Source organism: Neophocaena asiaeorientalis, unplaced genomic scaffold, assembly GCF_003031525.2.
Source record: "Neophocaena asiaeorientalis asiaeorientalis breed wild unplaced genomic scaffold, Neophocaena_asiaeorientalis_V1.1 scaffold90, whole genome shotgun sequence".
Taxonomy (NCBI): domain Eukaryota; kingdom Metazoa; phylum Chordata; class Mammalia; order Artiodactyla; family Phocoenidae; genus Neophocaena; species Neophocaena asiaeorientalis.
The window spans coordinates 1,938,384-1,961,452 of record NW_020172445.1 but is presented as its reverse complement, the minus strand read 5'-3'; the positions used below and the strand labels follow the sequence as shown (position 1 = coordinate 1,961,452).

General features: G+C 44.0%; 1 protein-coding gene across 1 annotated transcript in view; it reads right to left on the bottom strand.

The window, feature by feature from the left end:
• The window catches only part of CMTM4 (CKLF like MARVEL transmembrane domain containing 4), a 65,635-nt gene extending 43,872 nt beyond the window's left edge, over positions 1–21,763 (bottom strand). Inside the window, exon 1 of the mRNA XM_024733044.1 lies at positions 21,578–21,763. Within this exon, the coding sequence (XP_024588812.1) occupies positions 21,578–21,763 (186 nt within the window). The remainder of the gene's footprint in view (positions 1–21,577) is intronic.
• Positions 21,764–23,069: the final 1,306 nt, after the last annotated feature.

Genomic DNA, 23,069 nt, shown 5'->3' with positions numbered 1-23,069 from the left:
GAAATGTCAACGAAACAAAAAACTGGTTTAAAAAAAAAAAAAACTGGTTTACTTCTGTAGCCAGATGGCCACAGGAAAAAAAAGAAAAAAATTTACCAATTAATCAGGAATAAGAAGATATACCAACAGACCCTCACAAACATTAAAAGGATAATAGAGAAATACTACAAACAACTCTACACACATAAATTTGACAATGATAGGGACCAATTTCTTGAAAGCCACAAACTACCAAAACTCACCCAAGAAGTAAAAGGTAACTAAATCTATATTCCTCATGAACAAAGACACAAAAATCCTCAACAAAATACTAGGAAATCTAATCCAGCGATATTATGTAAAAAGAATAGTACACCACAATCATTGTGATTTATCCCAGGAACAAAAGGCTGCATCAGTTTTCCAAAATCAGTAAATGTAATCCACCATAAAACACTTCATTATGTCAATGGATGCAGAAAAAAACATCTGACAAAATTCAACATTCATTCATGATAAATGTTGCCAGCAAACTAGGAAGAGAAGGGAACTTCCTCAACCCAAGAAAAGGGCATCTACCAAAAATCTACAGCTAATATCATACTTTCTGAAGAAAATGAATGCTTTCCCCCTAGGATGGGGAACAAAGCAATGACCTCTGTTCTCATCACTGATATTCCACATCCCACTGGAAGTGCTAGCCAGTGCAAGAAAAACAGATAGAAGGCATACAGATTGGAAAGAAAGAACAGCTGTCCCTATTCACAGGCGGCATGACTGTCTATGTAGTTCCACGGGAATCTATAAAAAAGCTCCAAGGACTAATGTGTGAGTTAGCCAGGTGGCAGGATCCCAGGTTAACACACAAAAATCTATTGTATTTCTGTATCCTAGCAATAAATCATCAAAAACTGAAATTTTAAAAATATATATCAGTTACAATAGATTTGAAAAGAATAAAACACTTACATATAAATCTAACAAAACAGGTACAGGACCTGCACAATGAAAAGTACAAAACATTGAAGAAAGAAATAAAAAACAACCTAAATAGGTAGACAGACATACTGTGTTCATGGACTGGAAGACTCAATACAGTTGCAGTATCAATTCTCTACAAATCGATCTGTAGGTTTAACACGATCCCAAAATCCCAGCAAGATTTTTCTATAGACAGAAACAAGTTGATTGTAAAATTTATATGGAAAGTCAAAGGAATCATCAAAATTTTGAAGAAGAACTAAGTTGAAGGATTCTTTCTACCTGATTTGAGAAGTACTATAAAGCTACAGTAGGGGACTTCCCTGGTGGCACAGTGGTTGACTCTGTGCTCCCAGTGCAGGGGGCCCCAGGTTCAATCCCTGGTCAGAGAACTAGATCTCACATGCATGCCACAACTAAGGAGCCCACATGCTGTGACTAAGGGGCCCGCCTGCCACAACTAAGACCCAGCACAACCAAATAAATAAATAAATATTTCTTTTAAAAAAGCTACAGTAATCAAGACAGTATAACAGCAATAAAAGGATGGACACATAGATCAACGGAACAGAATAGAGTCCAGAAACAGACATACACAAATATGGCCAACTGATTTTTGACAAAGGTGGAAAGGCAATTCAATAGAGAAAGGATAGCCTTTTCAACAGTGTTGGAACAACTAGATGTCAGCAAGTATATAAACCTCAAGCTAAATTTTCCAACTTGTATAAAAACGAACTAAATCTAGATCTAAATTAATATAAAACATGAAACTATAATTCTTAGAATAAAACATGGAAAATTTTTCATGACCTGAGATTAGTTCTTAGATATGACTCAAAGAGCAGAATCCACGAGAAAAAAAAAAAAAAAAGATAAACTGATTTTCGTCAAAACTAAAAACTTGTTCTGCAAGACATGGTTAAGAGAATGCAAAGACAAACCACAAAATGAGTTTAAAATATTTTCAAGTCATGTATCTGGCAAAGCTCTTATATCCAAAGTATATAAAGAATTCTTAAAACTCAACGGTAAAAAACAAATTGTCTAACAAAAAAACAGGCAAAAGACTCAAATGCTTCAAAGAGAATATACAGAGAGCAAATAAGCGCAAAATGTTTACATCATTAGCCATTTAGGGAAATGCAAATTAAAACCACTAGGAGAAGGGCTTCCCTGGTGGTGGCAGTGGTTAAGAATCCGCCTGCCAATGCAGGGGACACGAATTTGAGCCCTGGTCCGGGAAGATCCCACATGCCACAGAGCAACTAAGCCCGTGCGCCACAACTACTGAAGCCCACGCACCTAGAGCCCCTGCTCCGTAACAAGAGAAGCCACCGCAATAAGAAGTCCACACACCGCAACAAAGAATAGCCCCCGCTCATGGCAACTACAGAAAGCCCACGTGGAGCAACGAAGACCCAATGGAGCCAAAATTAAATAAATAAAATTTATTTTAAAAAAAGATAACACCAAGTGCTATAGCCAGGATGCAGAGCAACTGGAACTCTTATATACTGATGGTAAAATGCAAAATAGTGCAGACACTCTGGAAAACCATTCAGCACCTTCTTATACATTTAAACATACACTTACCAGGGACCTCCCTAGTGGTCCAGTGGTTAAGACTCTGCGCTCCCAATGCAGGGGGCCAGGTTCTATTCCTAGTCAGGGAACTAGATACCGCATGGCTCAACGAAAAGATCCCACGTGTTGCAATGAACATCCCGCACGCAGCAACGAAGATCCCACATGCCGCAACTAAGACCCGGTGCAGCCAAATAAATATTCAAAAAAATAAACAAACAGACACTTAACATATGATCCAGCAATTTCAGTCCTAGGTTTAACCCCAGTGAAATAAAAACCCATGTTCACACAAAAACTGTATATGAATGTTTATAGCAGCTCCATTCAAAACCACTAAAAATTGGAAACAACCCCAAATGTCCTTCAACAGTAAATGATTATAAAGAAACTGTAGTACATACCTACAGTACTCAGCAATAAAAAGGAATGAACTACCGATAAAACACAACATGAATGAATCTCAAATGCATCACCTTAAGTGAAAGACAAAACCAAAAGGTTGCATACTCTATGATGCTCTGCAAAAGACACAACTGTAGTGATGGGGAACAGATGAGTGGTTGTCAAGGGGTGGGTGTGACCACAAAGGAGAAGAATGAGAAGTTTTGTGGGTTGATGAAACTGTTCTGTATCCTGATTGAGGTAGTGGTTATGTGAATGTATACCTGTGTTAAAACTCATAGACCTGAATGCCAAAAAAAGTCAATTTTATTGTATTTCAATTTAAAAAATAGAACATGTGGAGACCACCAACATCCTTAGCATGTCCCCAACCTCTAGAGCTCAAATTTCTGCCAGTTTTCTTATGCTCTCGGAAAGAAAATGGTGTGAACTCCCTTATTAAATTTTTTTTCTTGTTGGTTTAACTCAAAACCACAATGTGACGAATTTCAAATTAGCTTTTAAATGCTGTTTTTCCAGAATTCAAAATATAGAATAAAAGCCCTTCAATTTTGCCACTCAGTCATGAAACAAAACAAAAATAATCTAAAGAAAGAAACAGATCAATTTCCAAAACGGGAACCAAAACAACAGCAAGACTGAGTCTACTGGATGGGGCCGACCAGCTAGAGTCTAAAACACAATGAATCATAATGTTCATACATTAGCTGTGCATTTAAGACTTGTGCACTCCGCAACAAGAGAAGCCACAGCCATGAGAAGCTGGCGCACCGCAACGAAGAGTAGCCCCCGCTCACCGCAACTAGAGAAAGCCAGTGTGCAGCAACGAAGACCCAACTCAGCCAAAAACAAATAAATAAATGAAATAAATTAAAAAAAAAAAGACGTGCAGTTTTCTGAATATATACTATACTTCCATAAAAAGTCCTTAAAAGCAATAACATAAATCTACAGCTATAACTGCAAAAAAAAAAAAACCCACCACTCTGTGCCATGCCCCAAAGCAAGTTATAGAACAGCATGTACAATATCCCATGTTTACAAATATGCACACACAGCAACAAAGTCTAAAACAGCAGATACCTGTTAACAGAAGTCCTCCTTAGCTGATGAGAATACTGGTGATTTTTACTTCTTTCTTCATTTTTCTATGATAGTCTTTTTTTTTTTTAACCACAGAGACAAATACTTTTATAATCAGAAAAATTTTTTTCTCATTTTGGAAAATAGCATTCAAGTTAAAAATGTGATATTTATACTACAGATCAATTTATATATGACTTAGGCTGTGGGCTCCTTGACATAAAGGAGCTTTGTAAGCCTCATACAGTACCAGATTCCCAAAAGACATTTTACCAGATGTGTGTCTGGAGAAGGAAGAATAAAATATGCAAGGCTTCTCACGAGAAGTGGTAACTTCTCTGGCATCTCTGAATAAAAAGAGGGGAAGAAATCAGGCAAGTGGCAAAGGTAGGTCTGGATGGAGGGAGGCCTGTCAGTGATGGCAAAGAGGCAGAATAGATCCTGACACGGAAGGAAGGCAGGGAAGTAGACCGAGAGGGAGACCAGGAAATCTGGAAGAGGTGTGAAGCAAAAGACCAGTGTGCTCACTAAAAACCAGAGAGCTAACTATTCCATCCCTCTCCCCTTCCCACCCCTAAGAGAAATGACCCCAAGGCTGTTCCTTGCACAGGGGTGCCACGCTCAGGACCCCAAGTGCCTGAGGGGGGCGGGTCCCTTACCCAAGGGCAGCCAACCCACAGGATGGCGAGGCACCTCTAATTTGGCCTGGCTAGGAAAGCTCCACCCAAATAGAGACAGTGGTAATCAGGCCAATCAGACACTCTCTGGAATTCAACCGCAGTCAGCAAGTTAGCGTCAGAGAGAGCAGACAGACCTGGGATGAACATTTTAAATAATCTATCAGAATATACTTATAAGATGTACATCAGAAAACGCAACGCCTGCAACTTTGTCTAAGTGTTCTTTTACGACTCCTCTGACCTTTTAGGAGTTGCTTTTTGGTTTATACTGTCATTTACATAAAATGCCTAAGTGCACACACTGCAGAGCCTGAAAATGCTGTCCTGCACTTTTGTGCTGCTACTTAACAGTGAAATGTGGTTTGTTCCATAGGGCCTCTTACTATGGCAATTCCTTACAACAGGAGATTGTGTTTCCCACTGCTAACAAGTTAGGCAGCAATGTTTTTAACATACTCCCCTTTGCAGTCTTTTCCTCAGCCAGTTTTTTCTTCTTGGAAGTAACCAAGCAGAAGGTTCACATTTTATTAAGAAAACTGCCTTCCTCTGCGTAGTTTTCAACCTCCACTCAGGTCCTTGTCCAGACTTGCTGATGGGATTCTTTCAGGTTAACAGCACCCAGGCCTTGGCTACCTGAGACAGACACCCTGCCACGTGCTGCCCTCCACAGCGGGGCATGATCCCTGTGCCCCTCCAGCCAGTTCTCGTCCCCAAGTTCTCAGATCAAGGCAGTCAGTGCTCACAAGCCCCTGCCAGATAAGCCCAACGGACAGATTCCCGTCCCTAAGCAGGCCCAGCTGGCAGCGGATGAGGCACTTGGCTGGCCTCGGGCTAGAACGGGGCCAGCACAGAGCCGAGCAGAGCCCAGTCCTCTTTCAGATGTGATGAGGTCACAGGCTGGGCTATGAAGAGAGGACATGGGCGCTCTGTGGCCCAGGAGCCACGGGCTGCCCTTAACCCAGCAGCTAGAAAGAAAAACTGAGTCCTGCTGAGTGAGCACTGACTCGAGTCCAAGATTCATGAGGCCCAGCTGCTTGGCCCTCCCAGGGTTCCCTCCAAGGCCTGGTGTACCTGGGTCCTGCAGTCAACCCAAAGGAACCCACGTGTCTCTCTGTTCCTGGCAACTCAGAGCTGACCGACACTGCAGGGATGGGCTCAGCCTTGGGAGCAGCCCACCCAGTCAGAGGCACCTCAGTGCTCACACCCAGACAGGAGCTCCTGGGGCGGAAAGTGTGTCAGGATATCTGCCCCGGCCTCGACTACCCAAGCACACATCATCAGTTGTTTGACGGATGTTCTAACAATAATTTAGGTTCGGAGCGGGACCGAAAGTTTAATTTCAACAACGTGGGAGCTCTTGTTTAAATGAGTCAGAAAGTTAACTTTTTATCTGTGTTCATCCATTCAGTCATTCAGTACTGACTTCATCTTCATGCACACACCTCACAGAGGACCACACAAAAGGCCAGAAGGCCCTGCACATGCTTACCAATCTAAAAAAAATCTGTTTTAAATACCGTATCTGGCAAACAAAATTTAAATTCACATTTTTGTTTTATTTGGTCTTATTTTAAAAATGCACTCCCCTATCTAGCTTAATATCATGGCTAAGCCACGCCTCTAAAATAAGTTTCCCAATTAAATAATCAAGACATAAGCTGCTTCACATGGCACCCGTGTGCCAGTTAGAAACATTCCAGTCCGGGTGGCAACTAGGCTTGGCAAGAGGATAGCAAATTAAAAACAGCACCTGCTCTGGACTGATGAACTGGGACGCTGCCTAGTACCAGGGCACGTGCCTTGGCAAGCAGAGCATGCAGGCTGGATCTCAGCCTCCCTCACCCTCTCGGTTAGACCCCGCGGTGCAGTGCACTGTCTGCCCAACTGTGCACAGTAGCCTTGGACAGTAGAGATGTAGAGCAGGATCTCAGGAACTTTCTTTGCTCCTCTGTGACAATAATAATAATAATAAAACTGCTAAACTAATCTTGCTATAAATCCTGTACTTGGCCGGTCTTGGTGATCTGATTGTCAAATATTAAGAAGTTTACAAACAGGTAGGATTTTAAAATATTGTTTTACTTTGTTTTCATTTATATTGATCTGGTCTGAGACTCAATGATAGATTTCACAGTCCATTAAAAAGAAACAAAGGGACTTCCCTGGTGGTCCAGTGGTTATGACTCCGAGCTCCCAATGCAGGGGGTCCGGGTTCAATCCCTGGTCGGGGAACTAAGATCCCACACGCTGCACGGCACAGTCAAAAAGAAAAAAAAACAAAAACAAAACTGCAGGTCTCCTACAGAACTCCATGGAGCTAAACACAGAGGAGACCCTTTACAAACTACTGGGCTCCCCCAGGCTTCCCTCAACCTGGCAATTCATCATTCTCTGTGGACTTCACTCATCTAACTAGCTTCGCAACCCCAAGGCCTGCAAGTCCCAGACCAACAGATGAAGCTTTCCCGAAGCATCTAGTGAGGCAGGTGCAGTATCTCCCCAACTGCCTCACCAAAACCACCTCTGAGCACAACGCCAGTAACATCCTCATCACCACCTCGGCCACCATGGCGCATCTCGGGACCATGCAAACAGCCATGTGAATGAGTTCACCTGTGACAAGTGGGGGGTCTGTCTCCCTAGCTTCAGCTCCAAAACCATACTTGAAAGGAATACAGATCGATTTGCTGGCAAATTATCCTGATGTCAATTTATTATCAGAGAAATTAAGGAACTTAAAAGGCAAATTCTATCTACCAATATCAGGCTTTTGTTACAATCCAAACTTTGAGGGCTCCCAAGTCCGCTGCCTGCCCCAGTACATTCACTTGGGCCATTTGGCTGGGCTGGGTAAACACCTGAACTTTTTTATTTTTTTAATGTTTATTTATTTATTTATTTAGGCTGCACCAGGTCTTAGTTTCGGCACGCGGGCTTCTTAGTTGCAGCATGCCTGCGGGATCTAGTTCCCCGACCAGGGATTGAACCTGGGCCCCCTGCTTTGGAAGCACGGAGTCTTACCCACTGGACCAACAGGGAGGTCCCAACACCTGCACTTTAAACAGAATATCACAGGGGAATCCCCTGGCGATCCCAGTGGTTAGGACTCCCCGCTTTTACTGCCGAGGGCCTGGGGTTCAATCCCTGGTCGGGGAACCAAGATCCCCCAAGCCGTGTAGCGCGGCCAAAATAAATAAATAAATAGAGTATCACAGGCAAAGACTTGATTTATCATATACAGACTTTCCTAAAACTACTATCCTAGAAAATGTCTGAGGATGTTAACTATTCATCTGTCTTCTCCATAATCATATAAAGGGTAAGAAAGATTATCAGAATTCACAGAGCTATCCCACATCTGGCTTCACAGAAAGGAATCAAACTGTCACCCTAGAGCAGGAGCCAGTCACAGGGGAAAGAACGCCAGCCTGAGGCCCAGGTTCCAAGACGACCAACAAACTGGACAGCCATAGGTAAGTCACAACTTCTCTAGGGTCAGATTCCTCACGTGTAAAAGTGCCATAAATGTTAGCTTCAGTATTTTTTTGATGGAGAAATAAACAATGAAAAATAAAAACAAGGAATATAATAAACGTAACTGCCACCTCTTTACTCCCACTTGCCACGGTCCTTCCTGTCCCCAATCCTCACCTGGACTACTCAGAGTCTCTTAGCAGGCTTTGGATCATCTCATCCTTCTCAAAGCCAGTCCTCACACCCTCTAACCCAGCGACAGCCAACAAAAACACGTGAGCCATGTAAGTAATTTAAAATTTTCTAAGAGCCGTATTTTAAAAAGTAAAAAGAAATAGGTAGAGTTCACTTTAATAGTAAATTTTATTTATCCTGATATAGCCAAAATACCACCATTTCAACATGTAATTTTACATTCTGCTTTTTTCCTATTACCTCTTTGACCTCCAGCATGTTTTTTACAGCTATGCACACCTGAAAATTCATACTAGCCACACTGCTCAGCAGCCACAGCTCTGACTGTTCCTCATCTCCTTCAGAAGATCCAAATTCATTAGCCTAACAAGTCAGGCCCAAACCGGGTCCCCCTCATCCCTCCCCTTCCATGCCTCTGCCTGGTGAACCATACCTGGTACTTCCTTCCCACCCGTTTCCTGGGCTTGCCCTCAACTCCCAGGACCTGGTATACTCCTTCTCCACAGGACACACCACACCTCCTAGCCAAGCCCACAGTCCCCACCCCTATTACAGCACTTGGCTCCGGTGATCAGGAAGGTTGTGTACTTTCTTTGCCTCATACCAAACCCTCCTCCAAATGGACTGTGAACCCCTTGGAGGCAGGGATTTTTGTCCTATTTATGTATGTCCAACAGTATCTGGCCCAGCCTCGACGTTCACACACATATGAAGTAGAGATTTTTTTTTTTTAAAGGGGGAAAATATGTTAGAATTTTTACCAACATCTAGCTACTGACCTTGATCTAACTCTAAAGTTATTTAGCCAACTCTTAACCTGAAATTATACACATGTGTAGGGTTTGGACCAAAAATGGTTGAGAGAAAGTAGACAAGCTAAAGAAGCAACTACTGCTGGAAGAGCCATTGCTCCTTGGGGTTTGTTTTTTTTCCACTGGCACAAAAAACTTTTAGCCTTAAACTGTTTTTCATAGCTGTGCTGGAATAAACGGGAAACCACAAAAATGAAGGCTTCCCTTGCACCAGTCATCAAATTGTAGTGGCAAGAAAGAAACCATTCAAAACTATCCACGTTTGATGAAACTCTGAACATTTTAAGTGTTTATTAACCCATTTAATTCCCAAATTTAACCAATCATTTGAAATGTTCAGAGACAAAATTCTGGATTCCAGTATTTCCTACGGGCCTCTCCAATCTTCACTGGAGATGAAGGCCTCCCTTCTCAGGCCTCACAGAACGGCTGTTCTTTTATTTTCATCAGAGAGGTCCATAAAAACAAGCACAAGGACCCTCAGCCTCAATCCAGTTGTGACTTCTTTACACATGTTAAGTGTCTGCTCTAAGGATTCTCAAAATACTGACGTGGCAGATCCTCAGTGACCCTCTCCCCCAACATGTTAATCAGAAAGCAGACAACTTTAGTAATAATTACAGAACCCCTGGTTTTCATTTTATACGTTCCTAAGCAAAAAGCTTGGCAAAGCCTCTTATGGTTTCCCCTCCTTTTACAAAAATCTGTCTCCTAAGCAAAAGCTTCTGTTTCCTAGTAGCACTAGATACACTTAAAACTCACGGTTAAAAAAAGAAAAAAATAATTACAATGGCATTTTATTTCCATACTTTCTCCCCAATATTTTCCACTTACAACAGAGTCCAGAAGCTTATTTGCTTATAAATATATAAATGTTATTGTTTCCTTGTAGATCCCATGTTTTCAAATAATCTGACCTTACAAACTATGTTAAATAATACATAAACTGTTATTTTTTTTCTTTCTCCTGTGAAACAGATATGTGTATTCACCTGTTCATTCGGTGCCTCACTATGGGCCAGGCACTGTTTTAGACACTGAGGATACCTCAGGGAACTCAAAACACAAAGCCTCTGCTCTCGTGGAGTTGGTATTCTAGTTGGGCGGTAAATGCTGAGAAGAAAAGTAAAGCAGGGTGAGGGGGATAAAGAGCAGGGATGGGGGAGTGTCCTACTTTTGGCAGGTGGTCGGGGAAGGTCTCTTGAGCAGAAGAGAAGAACAGCAGTTCTGAAGAACAGAGCCAAGTGGGCATTTCTGGGAAGGGGTGGAGGGGATGGAAGAATAAACCTCAGATGCAAAGACTCTAAGGCAGGAGTATGTTACTCAAAAAGTTAATCAAAGCTTCTGGTCAAGTGAAATAATCAGTACCTTAAAACCCCAGTCAAAACAGAAACTGGCCTTACTCTGTTTAATGCAGTTTATATTAGACTTTCTGAAACACACTTGGTACCCAGCCCCTCGTTCTGATTCTCAACCCCCACTTCTATATTAATAAACTCTCCCAGGGGACCCCCCCCCACTCTGAAAACCAGTGGCAGACCCCACCATTCTATGTGAGGACACAAGGCCACACACGGGAGGTGCTGAGAGGAGGGCTGGGCGCCACCCCTGCCTTTAAGTGAGAATTTTTCACACAAAAATCCCCCCCATCAAGAAGTTAAACCGCTTCAAAATAAGATAGTTTCCAAATGCTAAAAAGGCAAGATTTTCTCCCGAAGGAGGTGTCACTTTCTGACCTCCGTACCCTTCTACTCATCTGTCCCCTCTTCAGCCAGCTGCAGGCCTGTTCCCAGCTCTGGACCACTTTGAACTGAGCCTTTGAAAGTTTAAACTGGCTCTTCGCCACCAGACAAGATGCTGAGGCCATCCCCTCGTCCGGAGGTGCCCTGCTCTCTTACTCTCTGCCTTTCCTCCTCCTTCTAGACCCTCTGAAGTCTCACCCTGCTAATGAATCCAAATCCCAGTTCATCTCGCCCTGCCTTTTACCTCTCTTGCACACACAGGAATCATCTTATTTTCCAAACAAAAACCTCAGGACTCACTGTCAATATATGGTACTTGCTGGTCTAATTTCAATGCTTGGACTATTTCATAATTTAAAACTACAGTAATTTTTTAAAACTTAGGATGTACTTATATATGGTCTGAGACAGCACAGAAAATTGAGACTGGGTAAATTTAGGCTCTATGATCACAGTTACAGGCCTCTGACTATTGCGCTATGCTCTAACAACTTTATTTTCCAAAGAAGTACGACATCACCCTACAAAAGGATTCGGAGCTACTTCCAGGAATGAGGATAAAGAGGCAGTGAGTGATAGCTGTGGGCTGAAGGCCAGAATGCTGCTCTTTCCAGGTCATTTCAACAGCTCAGGGAGCTAAATGGACCATCATGGAAAATAATCAGCTTTGGCAGCCATACAGACCTCAGCCCTTAATGGGGTGGATCACATATGTGCTGCATCTCAGGTAAATCCAGCACTACCTCTAGGATGGAAATAAGCCTCTCTCCAGCATGCAGGTAAGCATGCATTCATTCTACCAGGAGGGAGAAGCATCATGGATTTGGCAGGGCATGTACACTGCCCTTGCCCCCTCTAAGCATCCTATTAAGTGCCATGACCTGGGAAAGGCTCTTAGTACTTTGTAATTAAGAAAAAAGGTCATCAGGGACTTCCCTTGTGGTCGAGTGGTTAAGAATCTGCCTTCCAATGCAGGGGACACAGGTTCGATCCCTGGCTGGGGAACTAAGATCCCACATGCCACAGGGCAACGAAGCCCCGTGCGCCGCAGCTAGAGAGAAGCCCGTGCGCCGCAACAAAAGATCCTGCAGGCCGCAACTAAGATCCGACGCAGCCAAATAAATAAATATTTTTTAAAAACAAAGAAAAGATAGGGCTTCCCTGGTGGCGCAGTGGTTGAGAGTCCGCCTGCCGATGCAGGGGACACAGGTTCGTACCCCCGTCCGGGAAGATCCCGCATGCCACAGAGCGGCTGGGCCTGTGAGCCATGGCCGCTGAGCCTGCGCGTCCAGAGCCCGTGCTCCGCGACGGAGAGGCCACAACAGTGAGAGGCCCGCGTACCACAAAAAAAAAGAAATAAAAGATAAAAGGTCATCACAATGATCATTTTGAGGTGTACAGAAATATCAAATCGCTATGCTGTATAACAAGAACTAACGTAGTGTTGTAGGTCAATTATACTTCAACATCAAACTCATAGAAAAAGAGATCAGAATTGTGGTTACCAGAGGTGGCACGTAGGGGAGAGGGGGATGGATGAGGGTGGTCACAAGGTACAAACTTCCAGGTACAAGATAAATAAGTACTAGGGATGTGATGCACAACATGCTGAGTATAATGAACACTGCTGCCGTTATATATGAAAGTTAAGCGAGTAAATCCTAAGAGTTCTTCTCATCACAAGGAAAAAAAGATTTTTTCTATTTCTTTAATTTTGTATCTATCTGAGATGGTGGATGTTCACTAAACTTATAGTGGTCGTCATTTCATGATGTATGCAAATCAAATCATTATGCTGCACACCTTAAACTTATACAGCGTCTATGTCACATATATCTCAATAAAACTGGAAGAGAAAAAATAATTTTTTTTAAAAAATAAAGAAAGAACAAAGGTTTCCAGGGCTATCGAGAAAGAAATTTTTTTTTTTTAAATTTTGGCTGCACCAGGTCTTACGGTATGCAGGATCTTTTAGCTGCTGCATGTGAACTCTTAGTTGCGGCATGTGGGATCTAGTTCCCTGACCAAGGATTGAACCCAGGTCCCCTGCATTGGGGGCATGGAGTCTTAGCCACTGGACCACCAGGGAAGTCCCAAGAAAAAATTAATTTGGCCCTATGACCCAGGAGGAGTCCTGAAGGTCTTACTGAACTCAGCATTTCCCAGTGGTAAGTTCTTGTGGGTAAGCACACTGTTAACTTGGGATAAAGTGAGACCTTTACGTATGTTGTAGGACCAAGTCCATATATTTTTTTTAATGTTCAGAAATGTAATGATATTGCCCTTTGATCTAGTAATAGCACTCCCTGAAATTTAACAAAAAATAGTCACAGTTCAAAAGAAGAATGAAGGACATTTACTGAAGGATCCTTCCTAATAGCAAAATATTGGAAACCATGATCAGGGGATCTTATGCAGCCTTTGGAAGGGAAAAATTCCAAAGTGCTTTTCATTCGACTAAGATTTTTTCCCTAATTTCCTTTAATGTTACAATGGTTTTTTAATTGAGATATAACTGGAATATAACATTACATTAGTTTCAGGTGTACAACATAATGATTCAGTATTTCTATATATCAATATTTGTATCAATGATATACACATTATCACCACAATAAGTCTTATTTAACATGCGTCACCATATATAGTTTAAAAAAATTTTTTTCTTGTGATAAGAGCTTATCAGATCTATTCTCTTAGCAACTTTCAATTACAAATGCAATACAGTATTATTAACTATAGTAGCCAGCCCTATAGGGTAGATTCCTTTCAAATGGGAGAAATTTTTTCATTAGCATCAACAAATTTATTAAGCACCCACAATTGTGCAGAAGGTTTCTTTTTTAAAAAAAAAAAAACAGGAAAATAGATTGAAAAAACTTTTAAGCTTCAAGTTTCTTCAAGATGTCTGTACTGTATTATCTAAATCATTCTCCCTAAAAGAGCCTCCAAATTACAAAGTAAGAAAGTAATAAAAGGTTAACTAAAGATTATGATTGGTATAATAGCTTTAAGGCTAACCTATACTAAGGTAGAGCTAGTAACAGCTGATGCTTTGGGAATTTTTGAAAAGAAGATATCTGCGTGTGGTATACAATTCAAATACAGTGAAAAATAAATCTCCTTTCCACCCTGACCCTTGGTCACCCAGTTTCCCAATTTGTACCATTCCAGAGATATTCGATAGTGGTAACAGGTTGGTGTGACTTCTATGTGAAAGACACTTTGCTAAGGACTTTGTATGGAAGGCTCACAGGTGCCAGTAACATTCTCATCAGCCCTGATTTACAAATAAGGAGACCTGCTTGTGTCCTGAAGTGAACAAGCAACTGGCCAAAAGTCTCATGGTGATAAGAGACATAAAGTCCATACTCTCAGAGCCCCTCCCCATCCCAGCGCCCAACACACACACACACCTAAACTCCATGTTCTATCTTCATGTTGTGTTGTTCCCTCTGCCCTCAAAACCAACCCTTCATCATCCCTCTGCCTGGCTAACCTGACTTTCCATATCAATTTTAGAATCAGCTTCTCTATCTAAAAAAATCTTGCTGGGATTTTGGGATAATGTTAAACCTACAGATCAATCTATGGAGAAGCGATACATATTTTTTTTAATTTATTTTTTTAAAGCTTTTATATATTTTTTTAATTTATTTTTGGCTGCATTGGGTCTTCGTTGCTGCATGCGGGCTTTCTCTAGTTGCGGTGAATGGGGGCTACTCTTCGTTGCGGTGTGCGGGCTTCTCACTGTGGTGGCTTCTCTTGTTGCGGAGCACAGGCTCTAGGCGTGTGGGCTCAGTAGTTGCAGCACGCAGGCTCAGTAGTTGTGGCTCACAGGCTCTAGAGCACAGGCTCAGTAGTTGTGGCGCATGGGCTTAGTTGCTCCGCGGCATGTGGGATTTTTCCCGACCAGGGTCAAACACATGTCCCCTGCATTGGTAGGTGGATTCTCAACCACTGCGCCACCAGGGAAGCCCAAGAAGTGATATTTTAATAACTATATTGAATCTTCCAATCCATGAGCACAGTATGTCTGCCCACTTATTTCAGTGGTCTTTGATTTCCTTCTTCGGTGTTTTGTAGTTTTCAGCATGTAGATCCTGTACACGTTTTGTTAGATTTAGCCCTAAGTATTTCATTCTTTTTAGAGCTATCATAACTGATATGGGTTGTTTTTTTTTCAATTTCAGTTTCCAATGATTGATTGCTAGGATATAAAAATATGATTGATTTTTGTGTGTTGACCTTGTATGCTACCACCTTGCTGACTCACACATTAGTCCTAGGAGCTTTTTTATAGATTTCCATGGGATGGTCTACATAGACAATCATGCCATCTGCAAATAGGGACAGTTTTTCTTTCTTTCCAGTCTGAATGCCTTCTCTTTATTTTTCTTGCACTGGCTAGCACTTCCAGTAGGATGTGGAAGACAGAAGAGACATGTGGTGAGAACAGACATCACTGCCTTGCTCCCCATCTTGAGGGGAAAGTATTTTCACCACTAAGTATGTTAGCTGTAGATTTCTGGCAGATGCCCTTTTCCAGGTTGAGGCAGTTCCCTTATCTTACTAGTCTTCTTGGCCACATTTATCGTGAATGAATGTTGAATTTTGTCAAAAGTTATTTTCTGCATGCCCTGACATAATCAAGTGCTTTTTGTGCTTTAAACTGTTAGTATGGCGGATTATATCTCCTGATTTTGGAAAACTGAACCAGCCTCTTCTTCCTGGGATAAGTCACAGTGATTGTCCTGTACTATTCCTTTCACATAACATTGCTGGATTCGATTTCCTAGCCTTCCTAGTAGTTCGTTGAGGATTTTTGTGCCTGTGTTCATGAGGATGGTGTTCATGAGGATGAGGTCTGAAGCTTTCTTTTCTTGAACCATCTTTGTCTGGTTTTATAAAACAGATGTGTACTAGACACTTTCCTGAGGTCTCGGATGATAATTTTACTATTTTTAATCATCATAAAAACTTAAGAGTGGTTTTAATCTTTGCTTAAATTCTGCTAGAAGTTATTTGACTTCAAGTTTTTGACCAGGAAGACAACTCCCAAAGATAACAATCTGCCCAAGGGAAAATGGGACTGTTTTATAAGGAGCCACCTGAAGGTAGAAGTGAGAATCCAATGCAGTGAAACTACTTCACCGGCCATTCTCTGCACGCCCCTGCCCTGCTTCTGTATAGTCCAAGAAAGCCAGAAAAGTGAGGGAAGTGCTCACCAGCATGGGATGGAAAACTGACAGTTTCCATCAAATAAAAGATACTTATCACCCAACCCTGAAATGCAAACGCTCACATCTGTCTTTGAGTTGCCTAAGAAAGCACCTGTCAAACATTAACCGTTTAGTTCTTACAATTTCTAAGATGCTCAGTCATTACCACTCACATTCTACTACGGAGGAAGTCAAGAAACAATGGGGTTAAGAGATTTCAAGGAGATTAGCAGAGCTAAAATTTGAATTTAAACATCACCTATTACCCAACTTTGTTTAAAAAATAGTCCTAGGGCTTCCCTGATGGCACAGTGGTTGAAAGATTGCCTGACAATGCAGAGGACGCGGGTTCGTGCCCCAGTCTGGGAAGATCCCACATGCCGTGGAGCGGCTGGGCCCGTGAGCCATGGCCATGGCCGCTGAGCCTGCGCTCCGCAATGGGAGAGGCCACAAAAAAAAAAAAAAAAAAAAAAAATAGTCCTAAACAAATGCAATGCAATGTCAGAAGGTCAATCAGTCGTGGGAGGGGCTCAAGAAAGGGATCCAGGGACTTCCCTGGTGGTCCAGTGGTTAAGACTCTGAACTCCCACTGCAGGGGACTCAGGTTCGATCCCTGGTCGGGGAACTAAGATCCCACATGCCACGGGGCGCAGCCAAAAAATAAAATAAAATAAATGTAAACAAAAAAGAAAAAGAAAAGAGAAAGGGATCCGAAGCAAAAGAGCTCCTTGAGAGGTGTTTTTGGATCTTAAAAGCTGATTCTGCTCTTGGCTCTTTTGAGAAGGCCTATCCCCTCAAGGCGGAAAGTGGCAGGTCTGCTGGGTGAGGAACAGGAACTGCACACCTAGGAACAGCGCAATGGCCACTGAGAAATCAAAACCCTTGTTAAGTGTATCACTTCAGCACGTAAAAGTCACCCAAAAAGTCACCAGGCTGACCAAAGACCTCAGAAATGTCCTTGGACTCAAGGTCTCCTCTGCTCTGTGGAACAACTCAAAATGATGTGTTCAGGAGGCAGGAAAGAGCACACCACCTGGGTTCAAATCCCAGCTCCACCAACCACTAGCCACGTGACCTTAAAGACCTTAAACGAGTCACGACCTCGGTGCCTCTAACTTTCTCAACCATAAAATAAAGGTGATAACAGTAGAGTAAGCACTCATTAATGATGCCTGCTGTTGTGATTCAGAAAGTTGTCCCATCTAGGTCCTGTCCTCTTCTGACACTGTCCTAACATTATGGTATAAGCGATAGTACGCCCCACCCCCATCCCAAGAGCAAAATTCTGCTTTCAACCAAGTGCTTTGGAAAAAAAATCAAAACAAAACAATAAACAAAAGGCCCCTGGGCTTCCCTGGTGGCGCAGTGGTTGGGAGTCCACCTGCCGATGCAGGGGATGCGGGTTCGTGCCCCAGTCCGGAAGGATCCCACATGCCGCGGAGCGGCTGGGCCCGTGGGCCATGGCCGCTGAGCCTGCGCGTCCGGAGCCTGTGCTCTGCAACGGGAGAGGCCACAACGGTGAGAGGCCCGCGTACCGCAAAAAAAAAAAAAAAAAAGGCCCACATTAACTATTTCATTAAATGATGTCTGAGAGCTAAAAACCAATAAGCGCTCACAGAATCCACATTTAAAAGAAAGAAGGTATTTAAATCAATAGTTTAAACCAACTCTTTTCCTACAAAAAGTACATTTATATTGTTTGAAATAACCACAGGAGATACTCTCCCCAACTAAGAAATAGGTATGAGTTTCTTTTCTTTTTTTTGCGGTACGTAAAATCTAGGACTTCCCTGGTGGCGCAGTGGTTAAGAATCCGCCTGCCAATGCAGGGGACACGGGTTCGAGCCCACATGCCTCGGGGCAACTAAGGCTGTGCGCCACAACTACTCAGCCTGCGCCCTAGAGGCTGCGAGCCACAACTACTGAAGCCCATGCGCCTAGAGCCCGTGCTCGGCAACAAGAGAAGCCACCACAGTGAGAAGCTCGTGCACGGCAACAAAGAGGAGCCCCTGCTCGCCACAACTAGAGAAAGGCCACACACAGCAACGAAGACCCAACGCAGCCAAAAATAAATTAATTTTTAAAAAGATATTAATCTATGAAAATACATTGATTAATTTCCATAATATTTCAGATTAGTTTTACTATCAAATAGCATTCCATTTAAAATATCGATTTAACTTTTAAATCACTAGGAAGTAAACTATCTTTAATTCAAATATATATAATTATAAAATTATAATTATAAAATATATAATTATAATTTTGGGGTGGCATTTTCACCAAGTTTCTTTAAAGACAGGAAGTATTACTTAGCAACAGTGACAGCTAACGTTTTATTTACACACTAACTAAGCGCCTAATAAACTAGGTGCTAATTTCTACATACTACCTCATTCTCTTAATCCTTTCCGAGAGATATAGGCTCATTTTACAGAAAAACCTCAGCCTTGAGGCTGACTATTTACGGTTCTGATAGAGAACTGATTACTAGTACTGTGTAAGGTTTTAACACTAAAATGATACAGAAAGGTAAGTCTCAAACTTTAATGTGCACGAGAATCTCCCGGAGAATCTTGCTGAACTGCAGATTATGATTCAGAAAGTCTGGGGTTAGGCCTCTGATTCTGCATTTCTAATAAGCTCTCAGGTGCTGGCAATGCAGCTGACCACACTTGGAGCAAGGACCTGCAGGTGGCAATAGGCCACAAACCACAAAAAATGTCTCTAAAACCTAAAACGAAAAAGTCAAATTTTTTTCTCAAAAACTTATATTAGAATTAGAACTTACATTAGACATATTTCTTGATGGGATTCTGAGCTTTGTAACATCTTAGAAATATCTTCAGGGACTTCCCTGGTGGTGCAGTGGACAGGACTCCATGCTTCCAAGGCAAGGGGCACGGGTTTGATCCCTGGTAGGAGAAGTAAGATGCCCCACGGCATGGCCAAAAACAAAAAGAAATATCTTCATAACGACTCTTGCCTTCTTTTCCAGTTTAAGTTGAGAGTCCACTGCCTTGAAGTTTTGTGGCGGTTTTTCCCCCTAAAAACCCTGATTTTTTTTTTTTAACAAGGCTGAAAAGCTAAATGCATGGAACTGTTTCACGTTGCCATACCCTTTAAGCAGGTCCCCATCCTTCACTCACCCACACATAACATAACCTCTCGCTGTTTCAATTCTAGAGATTAGACAAAAGACAAGAGTTAGGCGAGATTTTAGGGGCTGGGCCCCAAAGTTCTTCCAGATGAAAAGTAAAGCTCTACAAAAAAAAAAAAAAAAAAAAAAAAGCACCTTACGAAAAGGCAGTGATAAATACCACTGGCTTCCATTTCTGGCTTTAGGTGACAAAATTCCAGCAATGAGGTGATATCTAACATTTTATATAAACTACTGGATTTCATTCTTTTATCAGATCTTTTGAATGGCAAGCTCTATGTACTTTCAAAAGTCCAGAGTAAACAAAACAAGGTACTTAACAAGGCCCTAAATTCCACCTGGGCCCAGGTTCCCTCCCATCCTGCTCTTTAATTCACTTCTGATTATCAGTGCTGTACTCAAACATCAGCTAGCTGCCTCTTTTTAAAGGCAGTTATACACCTCCCCCACTCCTCCATTCACTTTGCTAACAACAATGCCTAACTACAGAACAAATATATCTCTTGGAACATTCCAATTTACCAGATAAGGTCAGTTTAAAATTCTAGAGAGGAATAACCTGCTCCGTTTTGTCTTTCCTGAGAGCCCTTCAAAAACACCCTCCTGCAATCAGCAGAACAAGCCTTTCACCCGAGCGAGAGAGCGAGAGAGCGAGAGAGCGAGAGAGCGAGAGAGCGAGAGAGCGAGAGAGCGAGAGAGCGAGAGAGCGAGAGAGCGAGAGAGCGAGAGAGCGAGAGAGCGAGAGAGCGAGAGAGCGAGAACAGTCTATGATTCTGCAATTTACAAACACTGAGACCTTTATTTAAAGGATATCCACACATTAAATGATTCCCAAGGAACCTTTATCTATGTACTCAAGTAAGCACAAGAAGACCAATGCTTGGAAGAAACAAAATGCACATACATTGCACCTCGGTGCAAATGGCTTCTCTAGATGAGAGGTCGCTGCCAGGCCTCAGAGAAAGGCCTACCTGTGTCAGGGGATATAGGGACAGTTTTTTCCGAACTGGAGTATGCTCTATCCACAGCAGAACTAAGTAACAAACCAAAGAGGCCTGTTAGAAAACCACAAAAGAGGGGCAGAGGGGACAGGCCCCTGCCCTGAACACCCTGAAAGCTAAAAATAAGAATTCTGAGAAATGAGCTCTACCATAGACAAGCCCAAAAGAAAGTTCTCTGTTTCTGTTACCTCCAAAACTGGGTGCCCTCCCATAGTGATTTAACTCTGGGTACCAACTGGGCAATGCCAGCCACCGTGCTGGGGCGGAGGATTCAGGGATGCCAGTTCTACCTTTTGGGCTAATTAGAAAGAATCAAAACCTCTGCAGCTGGGACTTCCCTGGTGGCCAGTGGTTAAGAATCCGCCTGCCAATGCAGGGGACACTGGTTCGAGCCCTGGTCCAGTAAGATCCCACATGCCGTAGAGCAACTAAGCCCGTGCACCAAAACTACTGAGCCTGCACTCTAGAGCCCGGGAGCCACAACTATCGAGCCCGCGTGCCACAACTACTGAAGCCCGAGTGCCTGGAGCCCGTGCTCCACAACAAGAGAAGCCACCGCAATGAGAAGCCCGTGAAAGGCAACAAAGAGTAGCTCCCACTCGCTGCAACTAGAGAAAGCCCCCGTGCAGCAACGAAGACCCAATGCAGCCATAAATAAATAAATAACAAAAAACAAACAAACAAAACCTCTGCAGCATAAACTGGAGACTCTGGGCAGATCTGGGCTCCCCCAATGCATCTAGACTACATGCCTCCATTCAACATTTATTTGAGCGTCTACCATATGCCCAGCACTGTGCTGGGCGCCGGGGAAGAAACCGAGCCACAGTCCCCAGTGGTGGAAGCCGAGACAAACGAGGACCATCCGGAGGAATGGAGGATGTGCGGGCCCCGAACACCTAACACAAGTTGCTATGACCAGCAGTACCCAGGGGACAGCATGACCCCGGCCGGGTTTCGCGCACCACCAAACCCAACAGTGAAAGAGGCTCGCGACAGCGAAGGCTGGAGTGGACAGGAAGGCCCGGGGGCAGGTGTTCAGGTAGAAGGCGCACACCTGAGGCGGCAGGGTCCCCAGGGGAGGCGGGAGGGCGGCACGGGGACCCAGCGAAGGAGAGGGAGCGCAAGGACTGGGGCCATGGGAAGCGAGTGCGCGGTGGAGGCCGGCCGGGCCTGCGCCCCCTGAAGCGGGAGCAGGGAGGGAAGGCGCGCGGCTAGGCCGCCCGCCGGCACCTGGGGCCCCGCCCGGCACCTACCACTTGGGCGACCTTGAGGCAGCCAAACGCGCCGCGCAGGTAGTCCGGGTCGCAGCGCAGGCCAGCCAGCCCGCGGCGCTGGCTCACCGGCTCGGTGGTGGGCTGGTACGGACTGCTGGCGCCCGAGATCATGGAGGTGCTCGAGGCCTCGCCCTCGAAGCCGTCCAGCTCCTCGCCGCTCCGCATGCTGCCGCCCGGCCCGGGCCGCCTTGCGCGGCTGGCCTCAGGCGCTTCCGCGTCTCCCGCGGGTGGAGGTGGCTGCCCGCGCTGCGGGGCCTCGGGAGGGCGGGGCGTGGCGGGGCGGGGCGCCAGGGCCTCTGGCTCCGCCCTCACCTGAGTACAAGCGGGGGTCGGGGCCGCAGCTGCGCGCCAGGCGATCACAGCGTGGGAGGGCGAAGGTCGGGGAAAGAGGGGTAGTGGGGAGCAGGGAAAATGGGGGTTGACGGAGGGTCGAGGTGGACCTAGGGGGCACGGAGCTGCTTTCCCAGAGCGCTGCCTCCGTTTCTTCCCTGGAGGAAGTGGGGTCTTCTTCAGGTAGGCCAGGGGACTTATCGGTGAAGACCAAGGTGTGCTGTGCGACCCCCGTGCTGTGAACAGTACGGGGCCCAGGGTGGGCCTGACTTGGACTGTTTGACAAGAGGGGGCTAAGTGTCTCGGCTCCCACACTGGGCAACAAACCAGTACCTAAGTCAGGGACTGAACGGGACAGGGGTGAGAAGTCGGGGTGAGTGAGGTCGCTTACTACTGGGTCTGTAAGACAGACACGCGGCAATATTTGTGAATAACTCCCAATGTACGCTCTGGATTCACCGGTCTGACCGAGAATGAGAGCTAGCCCACAGCAGACCCTCGGTGACTAACATTAGTTTCCTCTCTTAGCTGAAAAGGTTTTGCAATCTCTGCCTAATCACCAAGGCAGGTTAAACACAGATTTTTGCACTGAAGGGCATTAATTAGGGACCAATTTGCAATTCAAGTGTGAAGGATAATTTTAAGCTTAAGTAAAACACCGACTTTCTAAGAATTGTCCCTTTGGTATTGAACCCTCCCACAACACAAATATCTAGAGCTTACCATGCTTTAGACACTGAGGAAGGCACTTGAAAGTGTTATTCCCATTTTACAGAAGACCAGACTAAGGTTTCAGACTGGTAGTCCCAGGCCACACAATTGGTGAGCAGAGCCCACTCACTTCCAAATTTTTTCACTACACAGTGTTGCCTAGTATATAATTCAGATGGGCTTGTGAACTTAGGAAGTGAGAAGCAGTAAATGTCATAACTCAGGAGATCTCAATTTAAAGGGCTCTCACCTTTTGGTTACCAAAGATGGGAACAACAGTGACTCTAACACTCCATTCAGCCCACAAATATTTATTGGGCACTTATATGCTAAAGAATATGCTAGGACCTGGAGGTTGCCAATGAAAGATAACAAGTTGAATGGTTGGATGCAGACTCTGGCCTCTGCTTTCTCCCCAAATCCCAGTGAA